Source organism: Anoplophora glabripennis, unplaced genomic scaffold (assembly GCF_000390285.2).
Source record: "Anoplophora glabripennis isolate ALB-LARVAE unplaced genomic scaffold, Agla_2.0 scaffold74, whole genome shotgun sequence".
NCBI classification, from domain to species: Eukaryota; Metazoa; Arthropoda; class Insecta; order Coleoptera; family Cerambycidae; genus Anoplophora; species Anoplophora glabripennis.
Window position 1 is genome coordinate 1,076,835 of NW_019416212.1, and position 23,509 is coordinate 1,100,343.

The 23,509-nt window shown below is 35.1% G+C and overlaps 1 protein-coding gene across 2 annotated transcripts in view; it reads right to left on the reverse strand.

Annotated features, from left to right (window-relative positions):
• The window catches only part of LOC108906145 (1-phosphatidylinositol 4,5-bisphosphate phosphodiesterase classes I and II), a 97,475-nt gene that overhangs the window by 49,371 nt on the left and 24,595 nt on the right, over window positions 1-23,509 (reverse strand). For both annotated transcript variants that reach the window (XM_018709336.2, XM_018709335.2), the window contains exon 2: window positions 2,216-2,362. In XM_018709336.2, the coding sequence (XP_018564852.1) occupies window positions 2,216-2,362 (147 nt within the window). The remainder of the gene's footprint in view (window positions 1-2,215; window positions 2,363-23,509) is intronic.

Consider the following 23,509-nt stretch of genomic DNA (forward strand, 5'->3'; position numbering starts at 1 on the left):
AATTTTTTTTAATAAAAAGTATCCTATGTTACTTCTAATACCTCCAAGAATATGTGTACAAAGTTTCATGATGATCGGTTAAGTAGTTTTCGCGTGAAAGCGTAACAAACTTACATTCACATTTATAATATTAGTTAGGGATTATCTGATTTTCCATCAACAACCGGTTCTGCTAATTCAATATTGTCTGGCGGCATTTCGTTTTATTACGTTTCAAAAGGTCTCCAAAGTGTCATGTTATAATAAATAATACTAGTAAACAAAATATCCCTCCTATTTATTCCTTTGGTAGTTATAGTATGAATGATTAATAGAAGGTGCCTATAATAAATTAAAATTACCTGAATCACGCCAAATTCCGCATTGCTCCATTGCACTGCTAGGTAATTTGTCGACAACTGAAATTTATGTGCAGCTGTGTTTGTTCGCCGTTTGCCCGCGTGCAAATTTTTCAACTAGGCGACCAAACCTGTATATGGGTACGGCTAAATAAATATGGGAATAAGTTTTTCAAATGTTTCAATACCGAGTTGCTGTGTAACGACCGAGCCTGGGCGGTATATACCGCCTAGCTTTCTTCAATTGGGATCGGAAAGACTCTAACACAGGACGTTTCGTTTAAAACTTCCCGGCGGCGGATATTTCGAAAACCAAAAGGGATTCAGGTACAATCCTAAGTGCAAATGAAATTTCTATTTACTGCAGTGTACTCTCTCATTTTTTTTTTTTTTTTCTAAAGTATAAAGAAATTACAATACATATTTAAATAAACATTTTTAAGCAAAATTCTTGCTTGAATTCTTTATCAATTTTCTTCGAATGAAATTCAACCGAATAATAAATGAACTGTTATGTACTGTAATATTGCTTCTTTCGAATATACCTACAGGCTGTCAAATAACTTGCACTTTTAACTGCAACGACTTTTTTCTTTTAACTCCACAACTGGTCCGATTCCAATTCTATTTATAGACCGAAATCCCGCGCTAAGCGCGGATTGTGTTTTCGTTTGGAGATATTCCAACTTTTGGCATTGTTACGTCTCGTGAATGTCAATCAGATACGTGGGATAACCGGAAGAGCAGAAATGTTTCACTCCGGGCATAAATCCAGACGAGCCGGACAGTCTGTCTTAGCCGGGGCGCAAACTTGCCACGCTTCCGATTCCCGGCCGAGAAAAATGAAAAATCTTGCCGCAGGAAATCCGCCCGGGCTGGGGATGTTACCAAGTTTGACGAGATTTACTAAAATGCCAAGAAATCACCTTTCTATCCTTCCACCATTTTTATTAGTTTTTTAAACTGATAAATTTATTTTGTATATTCTTTACATATAAATTGTAACGTGCTGTTCATTTCGCATAGTGTTCCGATATACACACATACATTCACGTGGCAAAAGCAATTAGAATGTTATATTGTTACAAGCGTCTATTTTTATTTTTCTTTATCGTGTAGTGTACTTAAAATGGAAACGAGTGAGACATGGCTAACTTCTTGAAATGTTCTCAATTTCTAACTGAGGCGTACAGTGCGGATCATAAGCGTTCAAGTGAAAAAGATATATTTGGGGACTAGAGTATAATCAAAAGATCTCTATATCCTGCTGGCTACGGCTATCATCACTATAACGAGAGCGAAACAAATGGATAAACAAATCCATAAAATAAAGGAAGACCGAATTTCAAGAATGTCCAGAGGGAATATCTTTAATTTTTTATTACTATTTCTTTAATCACTCGGACAGTCAGCAGATATTATGAATTTATATATTCCACGTCCGTAGGTCAACAGCATAGTTATAGATCTATTGGCATTGAGGGCACGTCTGACAGAGCGAACTGTTTAGCAAGAGCATTAGTAAATTGACACTCGTGTACGTTTCGTCTCTAATTCTAATTTGTCGTTTACGTTGGTGTTTGCATGATTAAATGACTTTTCCGAACATACCTGTCATATTAATGACTTACTTTGACATGACACAGTTTCGTGTCCTACCTATATCATAAAAATATTGCCGCACATTCGTATGCTTCCATCGAAGTCGAGTTTTAATTTATGTCTAGTAACAGAAACGAAAACAGAACTTATCGTTGAAAACAACTAGATTTAGGTCATGCCTTCGAAGTGTCGAATACAAAGACCAATCGTCAGATCTTGGTTATGTATCAAGAGCTATTATTAAAAATTTTTTGAAGAAACGCATAAAAACTTACCTTCGGTATTTTTGCGTGCTTGCCCGTTCTTGTATCTCGAATAATGGCGATGTCCAAGAGGTCCATTTCGTGGTTCTGATCGACCCAGTACAGGTAGAACCCGTTAGGGTCTACCCTTAATGTCACCGGGGTTCCAACGCCAGAGTCCTGAAAAAAGGAAATGGTTTTTATTGTTTGAATTAAGTCTATAAATATATTACAAGCCACTTGATCGCCGAGCTTAGGCAACCAACATTTCACGACTGGTACTGTCAACTAAAAATCCCTAAGTCTTAACGTCCCCAATATTAATATTCGTTTACAATGAACAAAGAAAAACCGTTACGCCTTACGCTATAGATAATGCGATCGCTGATTGGTTGAATAAAATCTCTGACTGTTCCAAACAAAATTGCTGCTCAAGTGAGTAGTTTGTAACTTTTCGCTGTACTGTACTGCTGAATACAGTTGGCAGAGACTTATCCGATCCCATAAAAATGTTACGGTTTTTAATCAATAAATTTAGCTGAGCAATGAAACAAATGCATTTCTGGAACATGTGCAACATGCTGGGTTGTATATCAGTTCTAGCCGCTTTTAGTGCTATAAATGGCTTATAATAAATATAGGTACGCGACACAATCCGACCGTGTACATCGAACACCTGAGGCGACACTAGGGGCGATGGGGGCAAATACAGCGTGATCAGTTTGGGAGATACGGAGCGGCTATATCTGGGGCACCATTCGTATTGGGATTTTAAGCAAAAAGTCTATATCAATATCTCCAAATATCCCGCACATAATGTAGGTCAGAAATATATTTTTTATAATCTCTACTAGCAAATTTTGTTATAACTATTTTTTTTTCTATTTATCACAACAATACAACAATAACGGGATGGATAGAACAAAGCAAAAAAAATGTGGGGTTACAGTTATTTTATTTCTTTTGTGTTATTTATTAACTACTCATTAACATATATGCAGCAAACAATGTTGTCACACAGCCCTGAATATCACAGTTTTATCTGACCAAATACCAGGCAACGATTTGCCAGACAAAATATGTCACATTTATAACAAATTCAACTTCAAACAATCCAATATTCGACGAATGATGTAATGGTTTGTTTTGGTTCTCTATGTTGTTCTTGCCAACATACATCATGCACATTTTTCAAGTAATTTATAAATTGGTTCGTGAGAAAACGTTTAATCTTCTCAAAGTTAAATAAAATCATTTCAAATAGCTTCGACTCCGCACCCCACTCCCCTATAGCAGCACCTGCGGATTAAATCGTTCTATTATGTGAGAGCCAGGCGGATTTTTAAATAAAATCGAAGTATATGTACGTTTTATGTATCTGTAAATAGGCAGTTTACGAAGTAAAGTCATATTGACGACGATAAAGGGCACGGGCAAAATATAAGGAAACGTGTGGGGAAGGGATGATATCCTGATATTAATAGCGGCACTGAATTGTTTGATTGTGTTGCCTTGTTTACTGACCAAATTTCTTCCCAAAATGGAGGAATGTTGATGTAATTTCAAAGTTACAAATTTAGATCCTATTAAAGATAATGATATATTATTGCAAACTAGAATGGTCAACTTTTTTTATATCGCCGAAAGGTGTCAACTTCAAACTTAACAAAAATATTGAAAATCAGCAATTCATTTTTCACACGTAAGTCCACAAATAATAAAGAAAATGAATACAAACGGTTTCTAAGTTCATAATTTACTTGTATTTTACTGCAGTTAAATAATGTGCTTAATTAGAATTTATTAAGTGTTGTCTTTCAGAATTTGTATTTTCCTTTGGTGGATTTCTAGTATGGGCATTAATTTTCAGCTCTCCTGTAAGTATCAGAAATATGTAAGCTTGTTGGAACTTGTGTGTGTCTTCTATGAGTTCCTATGAATTTTGGGCAGCTTCTAGGAGCTTATTTTATCCTTTAGGATCATCACCGTAGGATTGCACAATGCTTGGGGGATGGAACGCTAGAACTACAATCTAGGCCGGAATTTTTTAACGAAATCCTGTTTCTAGTTAATGAATTGCAGGGCATCAAGGTCGACGTTCGATCGCAGTACTTGATGGATTCGTAGATTTGTGTAGCGAAGTTTAGGCTTGGACAATTGGCCTCTCTAGATATTAACCCATCCGTGGATTGTCGCTGACTGGAACTGATGATCGAATTGGTAGTCTAAGTGGTACTTTGAGTTTGTCTTGCGGTTCCTTGGTTCGTCGGTGGTTGCTCCGCCGACAGCATCGACCTTCAGCGGTGTCGTCGGCTGGGGTTTCGGTATTTGCGGCACTAGGAGCTTCGACGGAAATCGAAACGTATATTGGTGCATCTAATTACGAACCAGAACTACGACACATGACTTACTTAGGTTTTAACTCTACGAGTTTCTTTTAGGTTTAGTTACAAATTATTTATTTACATTATTTATATCGTTACTTAAAATTTCTCTATTAAGTTGAATTGATTTATTTTTGGAACGTTTATGAAAAGAGTACCCCTTGATAACTTTTCAGGAATGCCTCCCATCACGTACTTATTACATGTCATACAATGGGATTTAAAAAATTTCTTTTAAAATTTCAACCTCAGTAAAAAAACAATAACACAAAATTTATTAAGATTCCTCCACCAACCTCCATCACTGTCTCAAAAAGTTTGTTTATAATTTAAATATCTTGATACATTATTACCATTTAAAACAAATTAAACAAATAGTGAGTATTTCGTTTTTTACCACACTACACTAAATCTACGTAGAAAACTTCGATTAAACAATCGAAGATAAAAGGTTGTTTATTAAATTGAACAAAACAATGTTTATTATGACAATTATTTTCACGTCTGAACTATTTTAAAATGTAGAGTGACGAGTTCCAGACCAGATTAATTTCTATTTGAACAGGCTAAAGTGAAACTGTATATCCAAAATCCAATTATAAATGCTTTTCTATAAATATGTCGCGCAGAGCTATTTATTCGAACCAGTGGCATAATTGCAGAATACAATTAAAATATAATTTTAATTACATTTCAGTGTAACTGACGTCACGGGCGAAAATATCTGGTTAATGACACGAACGAAATGAATTTCGATTTACAGAGCGTGTGCGCGTAAATTATAACAATTTCCGTCCTCAAAATAATTTTTCGTGATGCCTTAACCGAAAATAAAACAAATGTGTATTTGTGCTGGAGTTCATTCATAAATAGTATTTGTTTACTTGACAAAAATACACAGTATAAAAATATAAATTCAGGGATGGCCAGAAGTACGGAATAAAATTCATATCTTTTGAATGAGTTATTTTTTTTTAAACTCCGAAAGATGGGAAAAAATCAAAATCAGTTAACGTGTTTCGGTGTTTTAAAAAAATTAACTCATTCAAAAGATATGAATTTTATTCCATACTTCTGGCCATCCCTGGATACCTCTAAAGTGGACATCCCTACCAATTTGGATAGAAGTAAGGAAAATATCAACACAAATATTAATGGTACATTTTAAGTTCTGGAAGAGATAAGTCCTTAAGACTATCTTAACCTTAACAAGGATATAGCCGTTGCTCTAATCATGAAGGTTTTCTTGCTTTCAAAGTGGTGTATATGTCGACACCACCTCCTTCCAGAATAAACATTAACTATTAAACGGAAAGGGAAAGCGGCAGTTCACCCTCGTTGTTTACTTGAAGGCCTGGGAAAATATTTTTGTTTTCCATTGCTCCGCAAGGCATAGCAGGAGCTCCGTCTGATTGGTTCATTCACGAAATGTCTACGTCGCATATGTTTTACATACACGTGTTTACCATCATAACACGATTGAATTTTGTAAATTTTTGCATAAAATAACGACATAATAATAAGGAAAAATGTACGTGAATGCAAGGAAAATTTATCTAGTGGGATATCTGACGGTTAAGCTAGCTAAACATCCTCTAGATTTCATTGAACGATAAATTACTTTTTTGTCTTACTTATTAGGTATTTTGTCACCTGCGAAAAAATTTATGAAATAAACTCTTCCGCCAAAATAAGTCAAGGATTGCTATATATGCAATTTTTTCTACTTTAAAAATCATTATGTTGACGAGTATTGTCTGAAAAACCATTCTAATGTTAAATTTGTTACCTATTCTCCTTAACTTTTCTGATAATACAGGATTATATTAAATGTTTATTGCGGATGTAATTGCCTTTTGTTGTCTGGCAGAATTTCTTGCATTTTTTCTTAAAAACTGTTTCAACAAAATTGTCATTGTATTGATTGTTCATTAGAAATTTTTTATGAATTTCAATTCATTATTAAAAATTTGATGGTCTGAAAAAATTCGGCCAATTGATGATTCGGATTAAAATTAAGATTTCTGTTCGACAATAACAAATTACTATGTTTGGTGCCGGTTCAAAATTAAAAAAATATATATACAGGTACGATATTTTTTGCGTATTTTCATTGTATAATTGTTTAAACAGATGGAAAATACCCCACTTTAAAAGCGACAGCAATAAATTTATAAATAATCCATATATACAGAAACAATTATTTCACCCACCGTAAAACTTCAAAACTTGATTAACAGCATACGAAAAATGTTTTTTAAAGAAATAACATCGATCAGTATAGAAAAACATAAATGGAAATACATAACAATTTTCCAGCAATGTCACGTCAGATAAAAAAGGAAAAGTGATTATTACGCGCCAATCCGCTAATATCCTTGGCTGGATAAATGACCTCGGATGGGGCGAGGTCTAGCAGGACTATCGCTCCTTACCCAAACCATTTCTGTAGGCTCAGAGGTGATTATTACCTCACTACATGCAAACTTTAGGTTTGAGCTGAACCACTGTCGGTAAGGCATAATTGCTGACATCTACCGGTGATATTGTACTTGAATCAAATTTAGTTCGCGTTTAAATAATGTAGCAATTTTATTGAAAGTAAGCGTATTTCTCGTTGTACATATCCTAACTACGATCAATACACAGATCAGTTTTCGTCTTAAGCACGTGACATTCATTTGTTTATTGACGGAAATGACAGAATTGGGGCCTGGCTAATTTTCCGGCGCTTTATCGGGTCATTATTAATACACAATTTAATTGCATGTATCACCGGACTCTTCCGGCACAGTTTTATTAATGCGGTGCGATACAGTACCACAGGAACTAATTAGTCTAATTAACAAATCGTTAAAATGTACTTTGGACATGCGGGTCCAACGGCTTGTCCAGTTCGTGCATTAAAACAAAAAGTCGTGGGTTTTAAAGTACGATAGGAAAATAACCAGAAAAAATAACACATTTTGGTAATTATTTAAAATCGCTACATCAGTGAATACTAGAAAAAAAAACTGATTAAAAAGAAAAAATTATACACAGGTGAAAAAAATTAAAAATGCATAATTAAAAAAATTATAAAGAGTATTATATACGAGGTTTGATTAAAATGTAACGGGAATTTTCAAATTGCGCGTGTTGTAGTTTGTCTATCGAGTTTTTTTTGAGTATTAGTTTCACTGTCAATGATGTACCTGTCAATTTCTAGGCAGCTGCCCTGCCAAGCTTAGTTTCTGTTTAGCGAGCCAATGAGTAAGATTTACCTCAGTGTTTTTGGAGATTTCTTGTATGGCGAAATGTTCAAAATGTTAAAGGCATTTGACGATGATACCATGATTGTGACAACTATGAAATTATCAATGGTATAAATGTTTTCAGAAAGGCCACGAAGATGGGGCGAGATCTGGTCAAATGTGAAGGACCTTCTAACCGTTTTCTTCGACTGCAATGACATACTTCATTACGAATTTTTGCTGCCCAGTCGTACAGTTAACAAGGAGTACTACCTACAAGTTTTGCACGATTTGTGTGAGGCAATCAGATTATTAAATCTAAACCATCTAACTGTTATGAAATAAATATTTTTTTTCGATATTTCAAATTATTTGGTATTCCATGGCAATCTTGACTAAGTGCTGGATCGGTAAGTACATACATAAACCAAAATATTATGCAATACATCAAAGCAAATATGACACGTATATATCTCTGTTGTCAGAAAAAATAGGACTTCAAGAAACGAATTTATGGTCATTAAAAAAAGTTGGATTTATATCTTTGAAATCTAACAGTCAATTGTTATTTATTATTTCTTTCAAATCGTAACGAAATTTCCTAAAACTTTGTCTTTACCACTTTTTGCTAGATAGAAAGGTAAGGCTGTATACATATATGAACTACATAGATCTAGTGAAAAACCAGTGGGTTTGGTAACACTGATTCCAAACAAGCCCTAGTTGGTATACTGACCGTAATGTATAGACCCACTCCACCAGAAACCGTAAAATTCCAGTTTTAAGCAAAACATCTCGGGACTCTGACGCATTCTGTTACAATAAAAATAAACGGGCCGTCAAAATAAGACACATTTCAAATACACATTGTTTTCCATCGGCAATCGAGACATTAATTCGTAAACAGCGTAGGATTTTCTAATAACAAGGGGAGTAATAATAGTTCCGATATCGTTCCTCCAATGCCCGTCGATAAACAAGCCGTCGTTTATGGCGTTTTAAATGTTGCATTTGGATGATTGATTCTTTATCGTCTGACGGAGAAACACGGCTGGGGCGTGGGCAAACCGGCCGAAATATAAGGTGTCCCAGAAAAAGCGACGACCTCTGTCCACTAATGCCTTAAAGTTTAAATTTTTGTTACCCGCCAGATGGGCTGATCTGGAGCACCACTAGTTTATTTTTATGTATTTTGATGGCCTGAATCCGTTGTCAGTTTTACTCCAGTTAACACAGGATTGGAGTAAACCGCTAGAAATTGCTGAATATGTTCGATCATTTAAAATTCAAGGCGAAAAATAGATGGAAAATACGAAGCCAAATGTTTCTTCAGTGAGACCCAAGGAGGAATTGGAAGTAGAGTAATCTTGAAGCGGAAAGGGAATACAGTGGCACTAAACAGAAGAAAGTGAGAACGAATACGTACTGGCAAGTGAAACACATCGTCCAGAATCATTTACTTAGGAAGAATTGAATCTGATTAACAAATTAGGTGTTTCAAAAGATGCGGCTGAATTTTCGGTTACGGAGCTAAACAGTCGAAGTTGCCCATGCCAAACACTTGTTAGTACTAATGAAAGAACTTTAATTTTGGGTAGCTAAGTACATACATATTTGTGTAACAGAATTTGCATTAGGTACCTATATTCACTGTAAAAATTAAGAAAACATAGTTCCTAAATATGTCCGAAAACGCTTCACATTTTCAAAAATATCTTTCAAGGTATTTAACTTAGAGTGATGAGATTTACAATGTTATTTTGTCTAGTTAGAGGTAAAAATTTGCCCTGTATCTCGAAAACAAAACATCTTTTGGCATAATGTTTGTAGGAATTATTCTGAACAAATTATTGAAATTTAGGATGTTGTGCAAAACCGTACTTATCTTATCAACTTCCACGTCACCTGCTACATGGGTGTTGTATAACAATGAAAAAGTAATATTAACGGTCGATAGAAGGAAGCACAAAAAACAGGCACTTAGGTAGGAAATTCTGGAAGGAAGCCTAGTGAGTTGAAGATAGGCAGTTGAAGTGCGAACAGTGTGGAGATCGGCAGTAAGACGATCGGCGGGCAGTGTGTCAAAGTAGTGAAAAGTTAATTGTTTAAAGTGTTATTAGTTAGCAGGTAATATTCTTTAAGTACTTTGTTGTTAATTGTTCTATATAATCTTATGATTGTGATGATTATAGATGTTTCATGATAATAATTCTTTGTAAGTTTAGCTTCCATTGCTTTATGCTCAAGGGCATATATTTTTCCAAGGTAAAATTGTTATAATTATACTTAAAGTTTGCCCATTATTTATTTCATGTTAAAAATATATGTATTGTCCTGATTGCCAGACATTACAATAACGACTTCTTTGTTTCACATCTAACTTGTTTTTGCCACGATTACGTTATACGTAAAATATAGATGTTTCATGATAATAATTCTGTATATGTTTAGCCTTCATTGTCTTACGCTCAGGGGCGTATATTTCTCTAAGATAAAATTGTTACAATTATTATTAACGATTGCTCATTATTTATTACATGTTGAAATATGTATATATTGTCGTGTCTGCCCAGATATTGCAAAACAACTTCTTTGTTTCACATTTAACTTGTTTTATCTTGATTACGTTGTTCTTTGATTTCTTGTGCTCACTTTATGTCATACGTATGTAAGAGCTTTGTTGAATTTACTAACATTTTCACCCATGATTATTATTATTGTTATTATTGTTGTTGTTCTCCCGAAATCTCAACTTTAGCTGGATAGCCTCCCGTATTATGGGACTCCAGTACCTTACCTATGATTATTATTATTGTTGTTGTTCCCCTGAAATCTCAACTATAGCTGGATTGCCTCCCGTATGGGACTCCAGTACCTTCCCTATTATTATTGCTATTATTATTATTATTGTTGTTGTTGTTGCTATTATTGTTACTAAAACCTCTTCAGTTTTACTTGGAAGTGTGTATGTCAGACTTGAGTGAGATGACATTTAGTGAGAAATTAAATAAGTCCAGTTTTAATTATCATTAGCAAAGGTTCTTAATGTATGCCTTTGGTTAGCGGTTGTTTTGTATTTATATTTGGGTGGTAAGAGCAACGATCGTGGGTTTCTCTGCCATGCTCTTTCCCCGCAGGAGCTCTAGGTGAGCCTGGCACTCTCATTTTATGTTAAATGGTTGTTAATGTTTTTGTTGTTCTTTCTATTTGTCACATGTTTAATTTGAATTGTATGTAAATAAAGGTTAGGTGTATTTACTCTGCTTTTGTTTTATATAATTAAACCATACATCCCCTCTACAAAGTTAGTAGCCAGCGCCTTCCGGTCAATTAAAAATGGATACACACAACGTAGGTAGTCCTTATGACGATCACATATTTTTGGCCACAACTACGTTTACTTATTTTTTGTCGAACCTAGGGTTGTTATATTACAATGTGGCAATTTTAATTAGTCAGTTTTTCCAAAAAATCGCCCCAAAAGAAATCGCAACATGTGTTACCAACTGGATAATCTTAACTGATTCAACAGTACATCTAGAAGACCACTATTTATAAGAAAATCATTCAAATCGCATATCCCAAAAAATTTGTAGAGAAATTACCTGTTTTTTAACGAGCCACTCTGTATCGAATGCAGTGAGTTTGTAATTCTTTGGAAACAAAAACATGTATGAGGCTATAGATGCAGGAGTCAAAATTCTTTCGTTTAAATTATCTGGTTGATAGCTAGTTCCCACACCAAAACCTTCCACTGCAAAAACTTCCTATATTTAAACAACTCGTCGAATAAAATTTGGAAACTTTGACAAATGAAACCCAAACAATGAAAAAACCCTGTATGTACGTCTCTGGGATAATTCTCTCGTTGTCAGTGAGGGCTTTCCAAGAAAAGCGAAAAGGAATCCAGTAAATATCCAATTTTCCAATAATTTTAAGCAATAAATGTCCAACGAGATTTATGACTACGAGTATTTTGTTTACGCTTCGCAGTTTGTTTATAAAAAGGCTGTTAGTACAAATCTGCGGAATTTACTATGTTTATTGGAGCTTTCGAATACGCTTACTAATTCTTGTAAATTTAAACCAGTATATTTAGATATACGATCCTCCATTAGTACATCCCGATAACAACCGTTCCAAACATTCGAAAAATCTCACGAATCAGGTTTCTCTTTCTGATATGATTTATATATGAGGTATTTTAACTGGGCTACACGACAAATATGATTAAGCGCCAGATAGGTGTTTACAATTACACATTAATTTAACGATTTGCGCAGGTTTGACGTAAATGACAGGTGCAAAACGGTATTTCCATATCGTTCTATTTGTGCCGGTGATTATAGCAAGACCGTCATAAATTCTGAATTAGAAACGATCAGTATCATCTTTCTCTCAAGTAAATGGAAATACTCATACAAAAATATTAGCAAAAATAGTCATGGTGTATTTTTAATGTTCCATCCTCAGAAAGGATCTTATCAGGTTACACTATCAAGTAAATATATCAATGATCAACGTTGTAACTTCATAGAACCAAGGTTCAAAACAGGGTGAATAAAAATAATGGAAGACTTAAAAGTACTGGGAAATAGTATATTTTTGTTATCTTTGCTTTTATGAAATGTTTTAATAAAATACGTTCTAGAGATATTTTACCAAACTTTAAGTATTTGTTGGAAGACACAAAGTTCTAATCAGTCTTTTTGATCCAACAATTACTCAACGTGTCTCCTAAGTGTATACAGATTTAATCAATCATTTTTATTAATCCTTTCTCTAGTACAAACATAAAAATTGAAATAAAATTCCACAATATTCGTTATAGATGTCGTGACATATCTAAAATACGTTTACAGTAAAAATTGCACTATTAGTAATTTACAACATTCAGGAATTTCTGAAACTACACGGCTGAACTAATCGCTTTATGCATATGTAAAAGTATACGGAATACATACATACAGAACCTTTAAAATTTGATACGTTTTATATTTTATATTCCACTTTAGGAAAGTTTATAGAATAGTGGTGCGTATAGATTTTTCACTAAGTGAAATAGAAACAAATTTTATACGAATGGTGATTGAAAAACTGCAGCTCCCTTGCTGGATGGTGACTCCATAGGGTTGGTGATCTAAAACTCAGTTAAGATTAGTGCCGACACTGTCGCGGGTGTAAGTTTAAATAACTTGGAATATTTTTGGTTTCTCCATTTTCTCAAAATGGTGATGAAACTGTCGATATTTTTATCGTTGTTGGCTGCTTCGGAGGGATGTTGTGCCTTCGTCGTCCTCGCTGTCTAATGCTACAGGGGACTTTTGGGTTGTGATCACCTTATCCTGACGGCGCGTCAGTGATTTTTGGAAACACAGGTAAATCCGTCCTCCTCGCAGGGACGATCGGGACTTTAGGAGGGCCATGACATTGCATCGCACGCGGTACAATCAGGGCTTCCTGGTGGCTCGTCGGGAGAATTTTGGAAATCTTGTTAAAAATTCGAGCGCTTTCGAAACATGCGTAAATTTTTGAGTTTCTGGTTAATTACGAACTTCACTGCGTACTACGACATATGCTTATATTTTGTGCAACGTTATGTCAGATCTTATCATTTCTTTCCACTGTTTTAAAAAAATATATGTATTTCAATAAAGAAGACCTGCTTTCTGCGTTCCTTGTATGATCCACCCCAATAATCGACTTCCAGTCTTAACCCTAAGCACTGCGTATCTCCAGAGAACAAAACGGTTTTTGGATAATCCATTTTAATATCGACATTACGGGGTAATCAAAAGTTCCCTTCCGCAATATTAAATGACCAGTTCTCCAAAGTACACGTGCGTAGCTCTTCGCCGTTGTTAATTAAATAATAGAGGTCGAACGAGGTTTTCAGCCTGTGGGAAAATATTAGCCGGCGGCTGGAGTCCCAATTTACTTTTCGCTTCGGTCACTGGTCGTTGCTTTTGTTTCGAGAATAGACGGACGAGCTGTATTTACCGCACCTGTTTCTTCCAGCGTGTACAAGTCACTAATTGTGACCTGAAACTCGTAATATTACAAAATGAGGAATAAAACTACAGCACATGATTGGTGCTGTAAGTATAAAAATTTTCGAAAAAAAAGCCTTAATAAAACTTTACACCCCAGACCGCACTGTTAAAAAGAAAATTTAAAACTAAAAATTTTTTTGATATATTTCGAAGTATTTCCAGGCACTCTTTGTAACTTTCAAGGTATTTCAACATATTCAGTAGTTTTTAGGGTATTTTGAAGTTTTTGAAACCGACATGATGGCTATAATTTGATGTATTTTGAAACTTTTGATCGATTTTACTGTGTTTCACAATGGATTTGTGTAACACTATGTTTATTTTTATGAAAACTATCGTGGTTGCTTTGAATCAAACCTCAGTTGTTCACATGGAACGCGCCAGCCAACTGTTTATTTGCCCTTGAGATAATGTAATTTACAAGTACCAAAATGTAGCCCGGGATGGCAAAACTAAGAGAGGTTGTTCTTTGTGAGTACCTGACCAGCGCCCGAATAAGGTTGATTATTATAATATGTGTGTGCTAGATTGAATATATTTGTTTAATGAATTGTGAATTTGTGAGTAATATGCCATACTCGTTTATGTTTTTGAAAATCCCAGAGCGCGCCACGTGTTCCCGGTCTTAATGGCTGTGATTCCTTCGAAGTGTGCCTTGTAAGTTCTACGAGGTCTTACATGGGCTTCGATTGACACATACTGGGTGGTGTTGAGGTAGGTGGCATAATAATGGTATGACTCGCACACCCGGTAGTTGGGATGCCAACTCATTGGCGTCCGGGGGAGCCTAGACTTATTTCAGGTGACACTAGCTAGTTGTTGAAGAAATAATGATACATATAATATGATACATATTTTTCAATCGAGTTCAATCAATATATTTATAATTTTTCGCAATATTATTGTACCTCAAAGAAAATGTCCTGAATTTGCGGGTGTTTGGGATCTGAGACCCAAATCGTGAATATAAATGGGAACAAACTAATTTCGAGACGATTTTCGAGAAGCAGGACGCTTTTCAACAGCAACATTTTTTGTATCTTATGAAGACAGACTGTACATACATTGAAAATATTATGTCCGATCTTAATCACTGTTTCGATTTAACGTTTATTGCTGTGAAAATCAGTTTTTATTTACTGAGCATGCAAAAGCGGTTCACGTTGCTGGACTTGGATTTAAATTAGATGAATTCTGCAACTTTAACCCGTCTATAAAGTTCGAATACAGCCCAGGTGGCCAGCTATATCGATTGGGATTGATATTAGCTTAGAAATCCGGCGCTTAAAACTTGACTGTTAGATTGACATTTCAACGGTCCTCGGCTGAGTTCTTTGTGCGCCTCAACGGGCCCAGATTGGAAATGGAAAGCTCTCGCCTTTCCTCTGAAGAGGTCTATTACTCTTTCCTGGACAGGGCCGTGATCGGGCTGCAGTGAAGGGGCGCCGTGTTTGTTGTGCTATTTTTCGCTCGGGAATGAATGCATAAACGACTTCGTAGTACTTCTAACCCCGTTCGTGAGGAAGGAAAAAAAGCAACTGGCTGCAAACGCACTACCACTTCGTTTAATCACGACGAGTGAAAGAACCCTAGTATCCTTTCCAACTACTGATATACATTTTTTTAAAGTAAACTGATAAAAATTATGGAAGTTCACATACACTTTCAAAACAATTGTAACGGTTTTTTTTCTTAAAAATAATATGTAGAGGTGTCATACAGGGTGATTCAGAACTTATCGAAAAAAAAAAATTTTGAATGTAGATACATGGGACTCTTACAAATACAATTTTGTAAACAAAATAAGAAAAGGCAGTTCGAAAATGATTTAAAATTACACGATACTGGAAACTGGTCCACTGTAAAACCTGACCTTGCGCAAGGCAAAGCATGCAGTCGGCGACTGGCACAACGACAAAGTGTAATAAAAATAAACGGATAAAAAATTGAAAAAAATAATAAAATTTGCGGTTTTTATTAATAAAATAATTTGACATACCGATGTTACGACAACTGTTCAAAATTTTGTCCCCCGACGTGTAAACACATTTGGACCTTACTCAGTTTCTAGGACCTAACACAAATGTTGTCTTGCTTCATTAACACAAATGTTGTCACTATAAATTAAAACGATATCCATCAACTCCGAGTTGCTATACAAGTAAGCAATTTTTGACACTTGAAAAACTAATGTAAACACTATCGCAAACACGTTAATACTAAAATCGCACGGCGCACAATGCAAATGACGCTAGAGCCCACAGTTGCTCAGCGATGTAAGGGTTGAAAATACTGCAATTTCAATAATTTTTTTTCTCGGAAACTTTTACTAAGGATTTTACAAACAAAAAAAATTTTTACGATTGACATTTTTCATGACGCATCTATTCCCAAGTTTTTCTGGATAAATTGTGAATCACCCTGTATATCAATTGGTAAATTTACATTTTGAGTAACAGAAAAGTGTAAAATCATTCGTTTAAAGTAATTTTACTTGTAAAATATAATGTAATTATACATTACCTAGAGTGGCGTCAAAATAACCAGTGATCAAGTGTGTAATTTTAAATAAAATTTTTGTTGGTGAATTTTTAATGTCCAGAAATTGACTCGTACAGCTGCCGTACTGGGTATTTTTATTGCATTAGCTAATTTTTATGTTCAATGGACAGATAGTGAACAATTTCAATGTTTTAGATCACATTTTAACGTCTGATAAAGCAAAATGTTTTGCGCTTTTTAGTGACAGACGTACGCTGGAGATCAGGGACAGTGAAATAAATTTATTAGCAGTAGCGTGCGTTTGTACACTTCATAAATCTGCCAAGTTTAACGAAAAATATGAAAACAAACAATAAAGTACCTACTGTACTATTTGGTATGTATATACTTCATAGTCTCCTTGTATGCAAACATGTGTCATGTGTCCGTGCGTTAATAAATTCAAATAATATCCAAATTAATTTGAGCAATAAAGGTAGGATGCGCAGTGGCAAAGTAGTCGAGTGGGGAAATTACTCATTTACTATGGGTTACCTGCTGCCTGCATTTCCATATTATTGTACAAGAAATTTTTGTCGTTATATGTATCTGTGTCTGTAGGTAGCCTTCATTTGGAACGAAATGAGATGTTAAGTTTATTTCGACGTATTTAACACATTTAAATTATTTTTAAGTTTCTTGGACCGACACAAGTGCCAAACTCGAGTAATAAATAATTTTCCTAGTACTTGCAGCATTACACGATATGTATTTATAATTCTTTACATCAACGCACATCTAAAAGATCTGGTCACATACAAAGGTTGCTCTGATTTGTTTATATAAACGAGAAATATTTTTCGCGGAGTTGGAGTGCTAACTGAAGCTTTCGATCTTGCATTGTGTTAATTTTATCGATTCCTCATAAACTATAAATATATAGAGATATCAAATTGTGTTCCTGAAAAACAACTTTAAGGCGAGATCCTACCGATTATCTTAAAAAAAGTCTGCATAGAAAAGTAATCTATAATTTTTCGGGAAATTTATAATATTATCTATAATCTATATGTACTACATATGTATGTAAATGTACGTATTTAATATTCAAGTTAATTATTTCTTCACGACTTATCTTAATTAACTTACTTTATTAGTTTTTTTTATCACTGCAAAGAATGAGGCTGGAATCGCAGCACTCTTAATCACAGGATTGTTTATATCAGGATAAACTAAAACTTACAATCTTACATCTGAAAGAATGAGTACTAATAGAATGACAATCTCTGACCACTGTCATAAATAGCACACTGGGTGGATTTATGGTTAATATCCTTCACACCCTCAGGGTGTTGAAATGTGGTCTTTCCAATCTCAATTGGAAAACCAAGAGGTATGCACTAGGTTCGGTCGCTGACGTAGCAACTCGGCATTGAAATATTGGAAAAACTTGTTCCCATATTTATTTAGTCATACCCATATACAGGTCTGATCGCTAAGTTGAAGAATGCGCGGGCAAATGCGGCACAAACACAGTCGCACTGGGCGACCTGACCATAAATTCAGTTGTGCAGTGCAGAGCAGCAATGCGGAATTTGGTGTGATTTAGGTAATTTTAATTTATTATAGGCACCTTCTATTAGTGATTCATATTACAATTGCGAAAGGGAGAAATAAGAGGGATATTTTGTTTACTAATATTATTACAACATGGCATTTTGGAGATTTTTTGAAACGGAACAAAAGGAAATTTACCATCACTATAATAAAATTGTTTGAGGACATAACTAATTAAAATATGTTGGTCAAATGCACATATAATAGAAATTTTCTACACATTATAATACAAATTATTATAATTTTTTGCCTTTAGCAGAAAACTTTTTTAGGGACGCCTATGAAATTTTATTGCTAGGCGTTTTTATACATGTTCAACTGACTTCAAAAAGACCAGTCGACTTCCTAAACGTCAAACGAGAAAGGTTAAGTTGTTTTCCCAACGATACGCACATAAATAATGAACAGTAAGAGTAACATGTTAGCCAATTATAGCTCGGACACATTGAGTTAATAAGTTACGTTAACAGATGAGTGAAAACAAGGGCATACATTGTCCACAAATTTTGACGTTTGTAAGCCGTCATGATCCAAGGGGTATAGCGATCGACGCCCTCAGAATTGACCAATTACAGTTTAATTAAGGAATTGCCTCTTTTTGAGGCACCTTTTCTTAGATCTGATGACGTTGATACAGCTTCCCTTTGGCCAGGACGTCCTAACATCCCTTGTGGGCAATGTCAACAATTAGGCAGACCCTCTTCTCATGATTGTAACTCTATCAAGGAGCCTAATTGATATTTCGTAAAAATATATTTGTAATTTAGAGTCATGAAATGAAAACACAGTCTCAGCTACACGCTCTCCGTACTTGTGATTAATTTTCACAATATTCATCCGCTCTATTTTGTCTAACCGCAACGTTTTTAATTCAACATTTGACTCTGCACAATGCTATCAACCCTTCGGAATGAAAACGGCGCGTTATTTTTGGGACACGCTTTAGTTAACTTCTTGTTAATAAAAATCCAGCACAACTGGATAGGGAATAAGTTACATTCTCAACTAAATATAATTAACAATATCTAGTTATCACGCCGATGAACTTTATCCAAAGTTACTTCAATTTTAATAATCACTAACGAACAGTTTATAATTTTAAAATTTAGTCATTTTGAAAACCGTAAAAATTATTTTACTATATGTTGAGACATCTGTGTTTCTGTGCACTTTCAGCATTGTCTTCAAAATACGCAAATGCATAATTTGTTAAATGAAACAAACTCTTCTCTCAGTGTAACCTGTAAAATAAACTTAATAATTTCACCTCTGACGGAACTTTGGCAGTAACATTTGTGGTCCTTTGACGCAGACTGTATTTTGGTTACATTTTATCGATTATGTTGAATAAAAGTTGTCACTCGTGAAAGGGCGTCTTACATTTCGGTTTGCAAGCCACAAAACGCCTAAAATTAACCGCACATATCTAAAACAGATAATTTATCAGCGTTATGGGAGGGCTCCCTCTCGGTCGGTTCATTAATTCCTGAGCCCCGACGTATCTAGCGGAGATTGAATAAGAAATAAATGATTTGACGTGTTACTCTCGATGAATTTCCTTTCGGTTGCCGTGATTTATTCGCCGCGTCAATATGTTTTCTGCGAGTGCGGCGATATATTAAATATTTCGCCCGGACTAGGATTTATCATTGCGCCCGGAAAATTACGTTTCCCGGCGGCCATAAATTGTACGGAATCAAAGGGCGACGGGCGCGGCGTGTGGGCGGGCCGGAAAGTATCCAAAAACTGATTCATTAGCCAATAAATACGGTAAACGGTATGCCTCGTTATTGGTTTTATGGCGGACTATTATAAATAGAGCGCCGACTGGTAGTATTACAATACCCGTAAAATACTGGCTGTTAGGAACACGGCGGCAGTAATTTTCGATGGTGATTGCCTCGGCCAAAATAAACAAAACAGTTTCACGAACATGGATCCTAAACTGAATCAGGTCTCGGGAAATGTTGTAAAACTCTATTATGGGATACCGAGGCGGGGCCATTAATAGATAATTATTAAAAGCTTCCGACCAAAAATTAGACATCAAATTATATAATTGATCCAATCATTGTACTATGCACAATAACACAGAGCATATGTAAGCCAGCAAGTTCAGATAAGCGGAAATCGTAACATACGCTAAATAAAATGCTAAGTTGGCGACGTTTTTAGTTTTTCTATAAGTCGGAGACACGAGGTGGGCATGGGGATTAGTTTGCTCCATTGTCTCAATCTAAAATTTAGATTCTAAATAATAAACGGGTGACGTGACACTATTTATTACAGGTTCGAATACTAAGTTTGGCTAAGTCATAAAATAGGAACTAACGGCCCGCCACTGTCAGCCCTAGCAACCTGCTCACTATTTTTCTATCAAGACAATAATAACAATAATAATAATAATAATAATAATAAAAGCCACACACTATGGTTGTTTCATCAATTGAATGATGCCCGCGCTTTCAGTTTTGTTCCATTCACACTAACAGGAGTATTCCCTTGTGCGTTCCTCTACCCTATCAGTTTTTTACCAAACATTATAGCGTTTGTTCTTAGGTTCAAACAACAAAGTGCGAATGGGCAGTGGGTTGGTTCTAATGATTGATTCGCAGCATATATATTTATCAGTTTGAGGAGAACGTTAAGGGGAAGATAAAAGATATAAAAAGGGCGCCAACCTACAAAAAAAAAAAACAAGCAAACAACCCCCTAACGTTTCCTCTCCCTGTAGGTCGGGATTGGAAAAAATAAAATAAAAAGCACACTAAAATCTCACTGGTACATTTCTCAAATTTCACCGGGTGTTCGTCGGGATACGGGTCTCTGATGTCCTGGTGTCCTGGACCGCAGACTCGAATCTGGAGCTCAAGGTGACCTATTCCCTTCCAGGTTTACCAAAAAATAGTTGAATGTTTGTCCTAATGTTTGCAGTGACTACCAAAATTTTAGCTACTGAATCTTCACTAAATGATCGTTATTTCGATCTAAGAAACTAGTTACCACGAATTTTACTATATTCGCCTAACTTTAATACAATAAATAATTTGAGACTTTCTCGAAATACGAAAAACCTTATAGGTCTTTAAAACTTGAATAAGAACTACTGTTCTTAACTTTTATGCAAAACTCTAACAACTTTTTAAAGCTCAAAACTCTTTAAAAATACTTTTCAACATTCTTTAAAAAAAACTAAACTTTTCTAAAACTTTTTAACTCTTGAAAATTTTTTTCTTTTCTACTTGAAAACAAACTCTTGAAAATTTTTTCTGGTAAGCTCCTCGGTGTAGATTTTCGTTACACTGGTGATTAATTTAAGTAAAATAATCGATTTTATTATAATCACTCGCGAGCTGTTTGCTTGTACCAGTACAAAATGAAAGAGAGCTTTAATTCGCTTTGGCATCCGTTTTATTGATTCAATTCTAAGAAAAAACTACTCAATTGATGTGATTGGCCGGTTGAACGAAATACATTTCAGACTGGGCAACTGCTATTTAATCACCTTGAACGTATTCTACCACTGACTATGTTCTATGACCTACCACAAACTATCCAATCTACTCTGTGTGTCTTTGGGTCAATGGTAACAGAACAAATACAATAACCTTCAATGTATGACAACCAAGTAACTTAATTGTTGGTACTCCAGATTCGATTTACAAATAACAATATTAAACGAAAATAATACAAATAAAAGGTAGTACTGTTAAAATTACACAATTACAGAACTATTACAAATCATACAACAGATTCTTCATGTTTATAACAGGTAAATAGTAAACAATTGTTGCACCCAGTTTATTACATTGGAGTTTTATAACTAATTGCAGGGTATGACACAGATTCACGTGATGTAGCAACAATACAGCAGTATACAGGTGGAAACAAAACTAGCTAATAGTAATAACAAAGTTAAATTTGATGCTAAGATCTCAAGAAGCTGTTTCTTTATTTTTTTTTGATTCATAGTTAAAATAAATTGTGACATTCATACTAAACAGATAGTGAATGTTACAACATGATCATATAAGGAAGCGATTACAAAAGTTAGATAAGTATGGTCTTTCACACACAGGCTAAAAATAAACACCTGAAGAGATAACAATATTTTTGAAACATAAACAGAACAGCCCTCCAACATTCCATCTACGGTGACAGTTCCTTGATTGGCTATGAATTCGTAAGCGGTTACAAGAGTGACGCCGACATATTTTCAATAGTTAAAAAGGTTAAAAAGGCACCAGAAGTTTGTTTGGTAGCGAATTTTGCAATTTTTTTTCAGTTTCTCCGGGAAAAGCCCGTAACATATGTCCCGTGTCCCACTTCTTAAGGGCCGTCCTGTAGAAACGGCTTTCAATTATTCTCGAAGGGCTTGTCATTACGTTAACGCATCCCCTGGAACTCTGGTGGTGCGATATATCTTGGGAAGCGCCAAGTTGGCCCGCGCGGCCTACTTCACTGCGACCAAGGCCGCTAGATGTATTACCGTTGACCTTCTCTTGTTTACCCCGATGTATATTTTTTAGAGCTCCATTCGGCGCGTTTAACATGCGCTGGGTTAAAGTAATGGGTCTGCGAGGGCGGATACGCCGAAGCGTCTGCCATTTTTTAAAAAGGGCCTTCGCATGTATGGGCTTTTATTATATTTACAGGGTTTCCCAACGGAGATGACCACCCCGGAGATTTTTTTATTTTTGACTATAAAAAAAATTTTGTTTTAAAAAACATGTAGGTATTTTAATATTAGCTCTCGCATTTCTTTACTCGATAGTGTCAAAAGCTTTTGGACAAGACTGTCCTTTTAAAATGTATTTTTTTCTAAAAGTTTGATGTTTATATGTGTATATTTTTTCCCGTACATATTTATAATTATATACGAAATAAAAACCTGCCTGATGAAACAATCCCAAGTAAAATGTGGAAACAAAAAGAACTCTTTGTAACAGCTGTTTTTATGTGATTTGTCTTTGTCAAGGGTCACAATAGAACAGCAAGAATACAGGATATTTTTTTGAATGTTTGCATTGTTTAATAATTTCAATATATCAGGTGGGTAGGTATGTATTTTTGTATTGGATTATTATTTATTACTTCCTGTTTACTAGATATTACCGCTATATAATTCAATACTAGATGGAGCATATAGCCCATAGAGTAATTGTTTCCTACAATATCAGCAGTTAGGAGTCTTGTCTGTGGAGTTAGATATCTTTTGTGATATCATTTGTGCCATCTTTTGATTGTGTTATCTTGTGATATCATTATTGCCAATGTTCTCTGTGGTTTCTCGTTGTAAAACTGAGTCAAGTGGTTTTCACAGTCTTCTTTTGAAGCCAGCTTAATTCCATTGAGAGTGTTCAGCAGAGATCGGAACAAGTAATAGTCAGCGGGTGATATGTGTGGACTATACGATGGATGCATCAAAACTTTCGCAATTTTTGACGGGTCGTCAAAGAAACGTGTGGTCGGCCGTTGTATTGATGAAGACAACACCTTTCCTATCATTCGGGCCGTTTTCTTTCAATTGCTTAGCATAAGCTCTCCAGTTATTCATAG